Here is a 13,287-nt window from a genome sequence, read left to right on the forward strand (position 1 = left end):
AGAGAGAGAGAGAGAGAGAGAGAGAGAGAGAGAGAGAGAAGAAGGGAAATTCAGTTATTAGATGTTACCAACATTAGTATATGTACATATATTATATTTCAATAAAGGATAAATAAATAAATTACGTGTGAGAGTGATATGTGTTCATTTCTCACGCGATTCTTATAATACGTTGACGAATGCCTTTAAAATCGAGAAAATATCCTAAAAATTATATTGCCTATATTCAGATAATATCCTAACGTCAAGCTAAGCAATCTGCTAATTTGAATTCCTATCTTGCTCTTCACATCACAACTGCCATCACGGTTCGCTCCAGCCAACCGCGACGCGAGTATGTAATTTTCGCGCTCAACTATCGCACGTTTCTCATCCCCTTGACCGTTAATTTTCTTTGTCACCTACTTTCAGTTGGCGTCAGCACTGATGCTCTAGTAAAGGTGCCGGCGTACCGAGAGCGCGAGAGAGCGGGCGAGTAGCACAAGCAGAGCAGGATGTGGCGAACACGGGTCGTCGTCTTCCTACTGGCAGTCACTTCCGTCGTCCACGCCAAGGTGGCCGTGCTACCGCACGATGTCCATCCCGGTTATGAGGTGACGCAATTCCGAGGCGACGCGAAGCGCGCCTCCAACTTTCGCTTACTGGAGACTGGCTTCTCCAAGTACTTCACCGTGTTGGGCAACGGTCTGGTGATGACGACATCGGACCTGACGCCGCTGGTGGACCGACCGGTGAACCTAGTCGTCTTGGAGGAGCTGGCCAACAGCACAGAGACCCACGACCTTCACCTCTACGTCATCAATCGCCGGAATATGCTCACGTTCTCGCACGACCACCTGGGCGAGGGCGAGGTGGCGGAAAACTCGCCGGCTGGAACTTGGATAGACAATTTCCCGCTTCTACGAGCGCGCGGCAGTTTCCCAGTGCACTATAAGATCCTACCCGACGACAGCGGAGAACGTCCCTTCGCTCTTAGGGAGAATGAATCCAATGAGACTGGTTTTAATCTCACTCTGAAGAGCCAAAAGCAAGGTGTCAGAGTGGTGACCGCTAAACCGTTGGATCGCGAGGCCCGCGGGATCTACACTATCGTGATACACGCGTCGGACGGTAACTTCATCAGCACGTCAAAGATCAGCGGCGTCGTTCACGTGCTCGACCAGAACGATAACAGTCCGATCTTCGAGCGTCAGCTCTACATCTTCGAGATAAGACCGACAAACCTGGACACCTTGCGCAAAGGCAACACGGCCTTACCCGGTTGGAAGAGGTTCTCCACTGTGGGCAAGGTCTCGGCTAAGGACGCGGACGGGGACAAGGTCGCGTATAAATTAGTCACACCTAGCAGCCTACTGATCATTGTGCCGCAAACCGGCGAACTACTGTTGGCTGGCGAGCCGGAAATCAACGCGGAACAAGACAGCGAGTGCGAGTTAGTCGTCGAAGCGCACGATCTGCGCACTCCGAGCCGCAGCACCGAAAAATTAGCCAAGGTCATCGTGAGGTTCCTTACCTCGGAACCGGATAACCAGCCGGAAGTACATCGAATACAAAAACGAAGAGTCACCAGAGCAGTGCGACCTACGAAGAAGGTCGACTTTACGGAAGCGGACGGGAACATCGAGGGTAAGATCGCGTTTTACCTGGAGAAGGAGAACGAGAAGGAGACCTATAAGATAAGAGACGAGAACAAGTGGGTCACCGTCGGCACCAACGGCTCCGTCATGGTTAAACAGAAGTGGGACTACGAGGAGCTGGGCCCCGAGAAAACTATCGACTTTTGGGTTACTATCACGAACACAGGTAAAACGAGCATATTCATAGAGCGAATAATTATCGCGAACTTTAAGGCCCTTGCACGTAGAAAAATTTTAATCGTAACTGTAAGGTCGTAAGAAAACTGACCAATCAGAGTTGATTATTCTCTTTGCTTTCGAGGAATAATCGACTGTGATTGGTCAGTTTTCTTACGACCTTACGGTTACGGTTAAAATTTTTCTACGTGCAAAGGCCCTTACTTACACTTAGAAAAAAAACACTTAAAAATTTATTTGTGGAACAAAAGTTTATTTCGCAGAAAAATTATCTTTATCTCATAGAAATAAACTTGGTTTTACAGAAATAAACTTATATCCCGCAAATAAATTTTCAAGTATTTTTTTTTTAAGTGTGTGAATTTTTCAATCGATTTATAATTTCAACTGTTCTTCGGCGAACGTCAGTATACCGTTTTCTTTTTAATTAACTAATTTAGTGGATTTGTGCTCTCACTGCGGAAGAAACGTGTATCTTATACGATTTTTCTTTCAACATAATATTTTTCTTTCAATATCGTAATATTGCGCTTTTGTTTTTGCGTTCTGAAGATACTTGACGGAGCTTCTCGACAGTCTTAATTAATTTAACTACAGTCTAATTTTTATTTGCCGGTACTCCACGTGTGAAGAGCCGTGCGCGCGATTTCCACCCGATGTCAGGTGTCCGTTTTACGGCGGTACAGTTTTATTTCGATAAGTATTGCCTGAAATATAGTTTCGACCGACACATTTCATGATTAGTTTCATGAGTCATTTCATGACTCGTTCCACACAGCTTCTCTCTGATTCATCCTACATACTGTATTGGGATTCTGTTTAGAGGATGCGGAATTTCTCGCTTTCGTAGTAATAAAGGTGGAGATTGGGTATCGATATAGAGTGACGCAATTCGCAATGAAATTGGAAATTCTACAATATATGTACGGCAAAAAATATTTTACAAGTGTGTATTGTGATACTTTCTTTTGACAACGTTTGTAAATTAACTCATTTTGTACAAACGAATAGGAGTTTTTGATCTTTCACGCGTACATTTTTGTATTTTATTATTTATAACGTAAAATTAATTTAAATAATTGTGTAAAAAAAACCGTTCTTTTGTCTTTATAGTACCAAACGACTTTGAATATGAACATTATTGAGTTATTTGTTACATAAAATATTTATTGCCGTATCTCTGTCAGCGAAACATAAAACATATCCATGCACATGTATTAACTATGATTATTCTCTTTTCTCGCGTCACATCGGCTTCCAAAGGATTTCAATGTAAGTAGCAAGGCATATCGTCCACTTGTATAATGACGAACACATATTAAAATATGCTTTTTAGAGCGATCTTTCATATCGCATTTTCATATCTCTCATACGCACAAACTAATATCACTATAAAAGCACTTTTTTTTTCTTGCTTCCACGCTTTTCGTAGTATTTTGTAGTACGCGGAACGTACAACGCTGTTTATTAATCAGCGCAGCTGCGCGGGCGCCATTCGCGAACAAAACTGAAACATCCGCGCGTCAAAAACGGAACGCACCGGAAGATACCGTTGAATTTTGATTGAATTTCTCATTTCGAAAAGGACATAATTAAATATCAGCGATACGAGTAAATACAGAATCTGCTTAATTAAATTTCTTTCGACGTAATTACGTGAAATATAATATAACGAAATAATTACGTGTGTAATTTGACTCTACCGATTAACTGCCATCAAAAATTCAAATCCATCTCAAAGCCATTCGCTTTCAAAGCACTATATAAAAAAAAAGGGAGAAAAGAGGAAAAATAGAAGGAGCGGTATTGCAAGGAGAATGTTACAGTGGCGATTAAAAATCGAGGAACGCGCGAGCGGCGTCCCGCAGCAGCTACGCAGTTCCTTATTGTGAGGATTCCCGTGGCTGCTACGTAAACACGATTATCGATGTGACGTTATAGATACCGACAATCAGCGCGTCATCATTAACATGAAGGATGTGAACGACGAGCCTCCGTATTTCATTAACCGGCCTCTACCGATGCAAACGGTCGTTCAGCTGAACGCACCGCCGAACACTCACGTGTTCACCCTTCAGGCGAGGGATCCCGACACCGACCACAACATCCATTACTTCATCGTGCGAGATCGAAGTACGTAATAGCGCGGGTAATCGAGACTCGATATTTCAAGCATTAACGCTGACGCTAAATAGTAACACCGGTGATATGTAATATAAGTAATGTGATTAATGGCGACGAGAAAAGATAAAACATTATGGGCGTGTTGCCGCGATATCTAATCCGCTTAGAAACCTGATAATTGCGGAGACGGTCGAGCGGACTTGGTTGGTTGGTTGATTCATCTGAGCCGGAAATATCAGCGCGAGATTGTTTTTGGTGCCGTATCGCGGTTAAAAAGCGCGGGCCAGTAATTCTCGATACGTCTCGCCGCGCGATGTTCGTTTTTCGCGAAATTCAATATTTCCGCTTTAACAAGTAATTGATACTTTCTCAAATATCAGAGTTTAATGTAAAAAACTATGAGACGGAAAATATTTGCAGGATATTTCTACCTTTTCGTGGCTTGATCTCCATTGAAAAACTTTCTGATTTCTGTGGAGCCATTTGTGTCGATCACGATAATCCGACTTAATACTTAATTAAGTATTTACAGGATAAGTGCCCAACTGCACATTTTGGAGAAATGATCGCGATAGCAATGATGACGCTTCGTGTCGATATCATTTTTAAGATAATGATCGATACCCAATAAAGCGAGCAATTAATCGCTTCATCGTGCAATTAACTTTTATACTGGACAGAAAAATGCGATATGGGAAGCGTGGCAGACGCTGAATTATTTCTAATTAGAAAGGCTGATTAGCTCATTTGTGTAAGTAAAATATCAATCGATTGTAGTGCTGAATTTTTTACTCAGAGGGAAAATGTTCCGTTCATATGAACAATAGCGTTTCATTAATTACAATGAGTGGTACTTGTGTGGGTGTGTTGAGTTTAACGTACAAATGAGCGTACGCAGAACCGTGCAAAGCGATCGCACGCGTGTGGCCAAATTATTAATCCGCGCGCATCGACGTAAAATAGCGCATTGTTCTCACCGCAAATGCAGCCGATGATTACAACGCGGTGGCTCCAGTATCATATTTCGCAATTTACAGGCTTATATAGTAATGACGTCATTATGTCCAATACATCGCCACGACAATTGCGTTTGGGAATGTATCATAAACAATTTTTATCGTGTGTGATATTAAGTGTACCCGCTATTCCACATGGCGCCATTAATACGACGACCCGCGGTGCATTAAACCGATGAACAAGAGGCATTTTAAATACTACAAAACGTCGAATAAAAAATTCGTGATTTCCCGATAAAATCCCCGCCGTTCGCAGATTTAACAGAAATTGTTGGATTCGTGTGAATACTCCTCTCTCAGTTACGATTATTTTTAATCTGAATATAATCCTGATATATAAAAACATAGCAGAAAAAAATTTGATTTTTTTTCGCAACGAAACACTTCGTAAATCCTGTTGGACAGAAATTCGCGAGTACTGTTGCGAGCTCACATTATAAAACTTCCGCGATTATTAGGTTTACTTTGTATTTCAGACCCATAATAACAGTCGTCATTTGAAACTTGCCTCAGGTGCGGGCTTTTGTTTAAAGTTGAACGTGAGTTTTTCAGCTGACACGCGATTGCAATCGTAATGTCACTTGCATTACATAATTCAAATAAAAAAAAACTCATCTAACTCTAAATTCAGATCTGAATATTTCACGTGAGGCAAATTTCGATTAAATTAGGAATCATGATAGGACTCCCAACCGCGATGTGTCAAGTTCTCGTGAGATCTTTAGTGGCGAGGCTCGCGAAGATAAAGTAACCCGACGGCTTCCTTAATCAATTAATTAATTAATTACTTACCTATGTGCACGCAGCTGGCGGCCGCTTTGAGGTCGACGAGAGATCGGGGGTGGTACGTACTCGAGGTACCGACCTCTTTCAGTTGGATATGGAGTACGTCCTTTACGTGAAAGCCGAGGATCAGAACGGCCGTATCGACGAGAGGCGTTTCCAGTCGACTCCTGAGGAGAGACTATCGATCGTCGGTGGAAAACGCGCACCGCAGTTCTATATGACGGCGTACGAGGCCGAGATCCCGGAAAACCAGAAGAAAGATTCCGAGTTAGTTCGCAAGTCCACCCTGATAGCCACTTAACTCTTTCGAATTCTGCTTTGTACTTGTTTAAAAGAAAATTTTGCACGCAACACTTTCCAAGATACTTTTTCTTTGAGTGAACCGTTTTTGATACTTGAGCGTCTTTCAGCAATCTCACAAGAGAATCGAGAACAATTTTCTGCGATTTCCGATACTATATTATGCACGAAGACTTTTTTTCTGTTAGATCTTTTGCCGTGTAATCGCGCGCGCGCGTAAAAGAATATTAAATTACAAAAATGCAAATCAAAAAGTCAAAAAATGTTGGTCCATTGCGTGAGGTATCCAATTTTCTCTTAGAAGCTGCCGTGTTTCCTCGAAATCAAAAAATAAATAAATTAATATTATATTTGCCTATTTCTTCGCGACCACTTTGCCATGTTGAATTTGCCAATAAGCTTGTGTATTTGCATGTTGGTTCGATGCGTAACGATATTAATTGTTAACACAAGATTGCTTGTGATTGAACATCGCAACTGTTTGACTTCGATTCGGTTTACTTTTCGGAATTGTTTGTCTTCCGAGTTAAGTTGACTCCTCCAAGTTCGATTTGAATTCGACAAAATTATTTTCGCGCGGCGTACACCGCCGGGACTTCAAAGTTTATTCTTACATCATGCCTCTGTGCCTATTCTCCGATCCCTATCGAGTTTGAGAGGGATATTCGTGCGAGTGTCATGTGTTAAAAACTTTTCAGCATAATATCGGTGAAAGCCAAGTCGTTCGCCGATCGGGAGATACGCTACACGCTGAAGGCGCAAGGTCAAGGAGCCGCGGGGACATTCAACATCGGGCCGACTTCTGGAATCGTGAAACTTGCGAAAGAACTGGATTTTGAGGATCTGCGGCAACCCCACATTTATTCCCTGATAGTGACAGCGACGGAGGACTCGGGTGGTTTCTCGACGTCGGTCGAGGTAACTGGATTTACGTTTGCGAACTTTGTTGCCTCGGTGAAGAATAACAATTCTCTTTCCGTCGGAAAATATGCGCTCAGGATTCCTCATTACCAGGTGTAGAAGTATGAAACCGGAATTTTTTTATACAAATAAGACGTCTGTTGTTCGAAAGTGATAAATAATACTTTATTCAAAATAATTTCCACTGTTTTGAACACATTTTTCCCACCTCTCTGGCAGTTTATGAATGCCGTGCCAAAAAAACTTTTCATCTTTTGAAGCGAACCAGTTATCTAGCCATTTTTCCACATTTTCATACGAATCGAAGCGTTGGTTAGCGAGAGCGTGTCCTAGCGATGCGAACAGGTGATAATCGGACGGAGCCAAGTCTGGAGAATAAGCCGCATGCGGTAGTAATTCCCAACTGAACGACTCGATCGTTTCCTTGACCCGTTTTGCTGTATGTGATGGGGCATTATCATGGAGCAAAATGACATTGTGTTGCCTTTTTGCATATTCTGGTCGTTTTTTAGTCAATGTTCGATTTAAATCGATCATTTGTTGTTGGTAGCGATTAGTATTGACGGTTTGACCAGGTTTCAGCAGTTCATAGTTCATAGTTCATAGTTCATAGTTCTTCGTTCCTCACGTCAAAATCACCACTTTTGAATTTTTTAAACCACTCGAAACACTGAGATTTACCAAGAGCATATTCACCGTAAGCTTCGACAAGCATTCGATGTGATTCTGCAGCAGTTTTCTTTAAATGATAACAGAAAATCAATGCTGTCCGCAAATCATAGTTAGTAGGCTCGAAACGTGACATGTTTAAGGTTATACAAAAATATACTAGAGAATGAAAGTTGGGGTTATGTTTGTTGACAATATTCGTCAGCTGTTAGGAGAATATAATAGCGCGGCAGTAGCGGTCTTACGGTCACTAAACTGAACGCTGGCACCATTTATAGGGGAATTCCGGTTTCATACTTCTACACCTGGTATACGCATGATTTTCCCTTTACTTGTTGAGCGTGAATAAGTTAACAAGCTATGTCCCCAAAACTGTCTACTACACCATTTACGTTACGATCTTCTTTCTTCTTTTTTAGCTAACGATTCGAGTATCCGACGTGAACGATAACGCGCCCAAGTTCGAATTGCCGGATTATCAAGCTCACAATGTCGACGAGGACGTCTCTCTGGGGACGAATATACTAAGAGTCAAGGCAACCGACGCCGATTCGGGGGTGAACGCGGAAATAGAGTATCTGGTGTCCGACGATCATTTTAGCGTGGACTCCAACGGCATTATCGTCAATAACAAGCAGCTCGACGCGGACAACAATAACGCCTACTACGAATTCATCGTCACTGCTAAGGACAAGGGTAAGCCACGAAGTAGAAGTCACAATCGAACACAGATTGCGACACGTGAATCGTTAATGAAAATAGCAATAATGAAACATACACAATTGTGAGGCCATCCAAGAGCGATATGCATGCTTTCATTCACATGAACGGAATAATCTTGTTTTTTTTAATCGTACCTGGCTCGATAAGCTTTAATGCGTTTATTTGATTTCACGGAGGTATCGCATCGGTCGGACGGATTCGCGGGTGACCGGCTATGGTTCTTCGATATCCGCTCCGCTTTAAGAATTCAGATACCCTAAAGTCGAGACGCGCATGTTACTCGAAGATTTGGTCACGTAGAAAGGCAGAGATCGGCCCTGCCTTTACGTTCTGTCAGCAAGCCGGAGGATCAGCCTCAGCAGCTAAATCTCACGGATTTGGTTTTCAAACGAGCTCCGAATCCCCGCCTCGTGCTGTGCGCGGGATAAAGCTCACATCCGTAGACGCGAATTTGTGTTATTTGCATATATACGGCGCAAATGCGGCCTGGTTCCCGGACAAGTCGCGGCTTAATTGGAAATAAAGCGGCCGAATCGGCAATAACGCGGGTGCGCTTTTATTTATTGCGCGTTCATGCGCGTACTTCATATCGCAAAATTTGACGTTGCGGGTAGATATCATCCGGCATTCGTAACATTCTCAATTCGATAATTTAGATTAATAGATTATTCGCGTAATGCTTAAATCAATATCGCCATTCGTAATTCATATATCGTCGCGCGGACAAGTTTAAAAAAACAATTACACATCTGCTGTGGTTCGACCTACTGTTATTGTTAATCTTTAAGGACCAGTTAGAAAGTCACGAAAGAGAAAGAGTGTGTCATACAGCTGGGTAAAAATATTTTTTAAAAATATTGAAAATTACGTAGTTTCCAATATAGTACAATCAAATAAAGAGAAGTAGAAAATTAAAACGAGCTTACTTTGCAGGTGAGCCGTCGAAAACCGGCACGGCGACGGTGCGGATATACACGAAAAATAAAAACGACGAGGAGCCGAAATTCTCGCAGCAGGTTTACACACCCAACGTGGACGAGAACGCCGGGCCGAACACCTTGGTGACTACAGTGGTCGCCTCTGATAAGGACGGCGACAACGTGCGGTTCCGCTTCGTCGGTGGCAACACCACGTCCGGGCAATTCGTGATCGAGGAGATCACCGGTGTGATCCGTCTCCACGGCAAGGAAATTTCTCTGGATCGCGACAAGTACGAGCTGAACGTCACCGCCTTGGACGACGGCGCGTGCTGCCCGAATGGCGACACCACCATTCACACCAGCACCGCGGTCGTCGTGGTGTTCATAACCGACGTGAACGACAACAAACCAGTCTTCAAAGACTGCGGGATGTATTACCCGAAAGTGGAGGAAGGTGCGCCGAATGGCAGCACGGTCATCAAGGTGCTGGCCACGGACGAGGACAAGGGTGTCAATGGACAAGTCAAGTACTCGATCGTGCAACAGCCCAATCAGAAGGGTACCAAGTTCACCGTTGACGAGGAGACCGGTCAGGTCTTGACTAACAAGGTACTTCTATTGACGGCTGCCCGTATTCATGACATTACAGTAACAATGTTAACGTGGCACGCTTTATATTTTTTATGTTGCATTGAACCCGCTTGGAACGATCCATAATTTATAACAGAATACGAGGCAGAATACAAATTTTCTACATGACCTGGCACATAAAATTACAAAAGCTTCTGTCCTGAATTCCATCGTGAATTATAGATCGTCTGAAGTGGAGTAGATTGTTATATTCTTTTAACACGAAGATTCTCGTATTCTTGTACGAATACGCGAGGTATAAACGAGAGAGCTTACTTTCTACAATTTCTCCTTTCTTACGCCTCAATCGATGGCAAAGTCCGTTTTTAATGGAGTCGTAAAATTTGCGCTCGTTGTATCGGCATGGAAAGATAAAACGACTCGTGCAATGGAAAGCTCATTTATAATTCTCTGAACGCATTGGAAAATATGTAACAATCACTCGAGCTTCTACCGTGTTATTCCTCTGTTCTTTGCACATATCGTACAGCTGACTGACCGATAAACACGCAAGCCACTTAACACTCTAATTACCGTTCGTTCGTGCCGTGACTCCATATAGAGATCCCTTATAATAAAATACTAGCATTATGCATCTATACACCTAGCACGGTAGAATACTCTGCTATTTTTTTATATTTCTGCTATTTGTAGCTTTTTAGATCTATTTTACTGCATTAAACAGGAGAAAGAGAACATTTGACACACTTTTTTAATCGTCAAGTGCAAAAATTAAACATTAAAGCACATATTTTTGCATTTCTTCAAAGATTTAACAAAACTCAAGAAGTTGTTGGCTTCATCGTATCGATTATCCTCAATTCACATCGAGAAGAGAATTTTTATTACATCACGTCGAATAGAATGAACTTTTATTGCTATTACTATTTCGATATTATTATTTCTGTGCGAGCTACTCTAATGTTGCGAAGCTTTCAAGGCAATTACTTTCGATAACGGACGTGGTATTACTTTCAGGTGTTCGATCGCGAAGGCGACGACGGGAAATTCGTATCCGTCACTGTCAAGGCGACGGATCAGGGCGAACCGTCGCTGGAAGGTGTTTGCTCGTTTACCGTCGAAATAACCGACGTGAACGACAACCCGCCGTTGTTCGACCGTCAGGTGCGTACGTTCGGCTAGACACCGAGGCAAACGTTCAGGGGACCATTCGGGGTAGAAACGTGGAGCAGATGTCCGGAAATATGGTCGAGCGTGGCGAAACCACCATCGGTGTCGGTGTGTCACGCCTCAGCTAACGTAACTCGAGAATGCACGCGCAGTGTATATCTCCAAGTTACTTTCGGTTAGCTCCGGCGTTGTTTACTCAATTACGATGCACGCACCTTTCGTGTGTGCGTTGGTCCGTATCGATTAAATATACCACGCGAAAAGCTCAGAGTGGAACATTAGTCCATAATTCATGAAGTACGCCGCGAACACGAAGAACTGTACATAAGATGAATATCATAAATTATGGACTCTAGTCCACTTCTACTGTGAATGAATATTGCATCGTAAAGCATGCATCAAACTTTGAGAACACATTCTCGCGAGCTTAGCAGCAGTGTTTGAGAGAAAATCTGAGCCTAAGAAAAATATTATCTTAATAGCCAACCAAATAGCCAAAGTCTTGATATTAATATAGTTTTTTTTAAATAAGAATCAATCAAATTTATGGTCTCTTAAGAGTCTGGTGTTTTAATATTTTGAAATTTAGCTTCCTAATATTTAATTTTTTAATCCCGAGTAACAACGTCCGGGCCCGAAGGCGTACGTTGAATATTGTACGGGGCAACTAGGCACACTGTCGATTTATCGACGCGAGTTTCAAGAAGAATTGCAATTTGTCTTTTCTTCGCAGAGGTATGTGGAGAACGTGAAGCAGGACGCGAGCATCGGCACGAACATACTGAGAGTGTCGGCATCCGACGAGGATGCTGACAACAACGGCGCGATCACGTACACACTGAGCTCGCCGAACAACGACCAGGGTTTGGAGTACTTTGAGATTCAACCAGAGTCTGGTTGGATTGTATTAAAGAAGCCCCTAGACGTGAGTATCCCCATGAAATCGCTAATCTACATATCGTCTCTCTTTAGCAGTATGGACAAGCATCGTTTCCTGGAACACTCCCACTTTTTCGTGGGCGAGGCTTGCATTTTTCTTTGCGGCTTGCTGGCTTCTTTTTGCTCTTGACGTCTTACGATACACTCGATACTACCTCGAAACCGGGTGAAAATCCCGGAAGGGGTGACTATATATATACATATAAATTACTTAGCATTCCGCGAGGCAAAACGTCGCGGAAATAGAACGCCGTCACGTGCTGGTACTTATCGCTGACATCTCTTCAAGTACGAGATCCTGCGGATGCACTCGTCCCGAAACAAGTGTCGCGTGTCCCAGGAATGTGTAGGTTGCGTAGTATACTATATCTATTTATATATACGTATATATATATCTATATATATATATGATATCGTATAAATACAAAACTTGAGTGTACACCTTCTGCCGATATATTGTACGTTTGCGTTGAATTACGTTATATTTAAACACGAATCCGTTTTGTTGCTGAGCGGATAAACTTGTATACTAATATACGTTTGGTCGGCAATTATTTCTCTCATCACTAATATGCAACGAAATGAGTTTCCTTTTTACGGCACATGTATAGAACTTTTTAATTCCCATTGATATGCACAATGTGTTCACTATGGTAAATACTTAGCTATGCCTGATTTCCTCAAACGCTTCATGTACCTGAATCGATCGACCGTTCGGGCTATTTTTGCAACAAAACACTCTCTCTCTGTCTCTCTCATTCTCTCTATTGAGAACATACTCGCGGCGCGAGTACCTTTTTAAACGATTCCAAACGAAGCTTTGATACCTCTTGTCCAGTTTTTCTCATTCACTTTTCGTCGAGGATCGGTTTTGTCCAGTTACATACAGATGAGCGGTCGAACAAACCACGCGCGCGTATACATGGCTTTTCGTTTCCGTCCTTCTTTTTATCTTCACTTAGATTTCCTTTGTTCGGCGTTCGTTTTATGCCGCGTTCCGTTTTTTGTGCCGCGATGCCGATCATGATTTTCGATCGATTTGGCGAGTTGCAAATGCCGACGCGTAATTTTGCAAAAGAGAAAAAAATAAATAAAGAAAAGAGTAAAGAAAGGAAAAGGATCGGCCCGAACGTGCGCGCGGCCGACCAAACGCGAGCGTGTGTGCACTTTTCATACTTTTTCTAAAAGTAGCCAAGAAAAGGATGTATACGATTTTTGTACGTTACGCGTTGGAGAATTTAACGGGAAAGCAATTGGAGAGAAAAGACAATGATGAAACACTATGATGATATATAAGAGATATGACAAAAGAAA

General features: G+C 42.6%; 1 protein-coding gene across 2 annotated transcripts in view; it reads left to right on the forward strand.

The window, feature by feature from the left end:
• The window catches only part of LOC116845480 (neural-cadherin-like), a 78,479-nt gene that overhangs the window by 44,313 nt on the left and 20,879 nt on the right, over nt 1-13,287 (forward strand). For both annotated transcript variants that reach the window (XM_032818217.1, XM_032818216.1), the window contains exons 2-10: nt 412-1,803; nt 2,447-2,494; nt 3,756-3,947; nt 5,761-6,007; nt 6,739-6,958; nt 8,050-8,326; nt 9,287-9,882; nt 10,882-11,028; nt 11,768-11,959. In XM_032818217.1, coding sequence (XP_032674108.1) covers nt 495-1,803; nt 2,447-2,494; nt 3,756-3,947; nt 5,761-6,007; nt 6,739-6,958; nt 8,050-8,326; nt 9,287-9,882; nt 10,882-11,028; nt 11,768-11,959 — 3,228 coding nt within the window. In that variant the 5' untranslated portion in view covers nt 412-494. The remainder of the gene's footprint in view (nt 1-411; nt 1,804-2,446; nt 2,495-3,755; nt 3,948-5,760; nt 6,008-6,738; nt 6,959-8,049; nt 8,327-9,286; nt 9,883-10,881; nt 11,029-11,767; nt 11,960-13,287) is intronic.

Source organism: Odontomachus brunneus, unplaced genomic scaffold, assembly GCF_010583005.1.
Source record: "Odontomachus brunneus isolate Ranch 3 - 2012 unplaced genomic scaffold, Obru_v1 Obru_scaffold_052, whole genome shotgun sequence".
Taxonomy (NCBI): Eukaryota; Metazoa; Arthropoda; class Insecta; order Hymenoptera; family Formicidae; genus Odontomachus; species Odontomachus brunneus.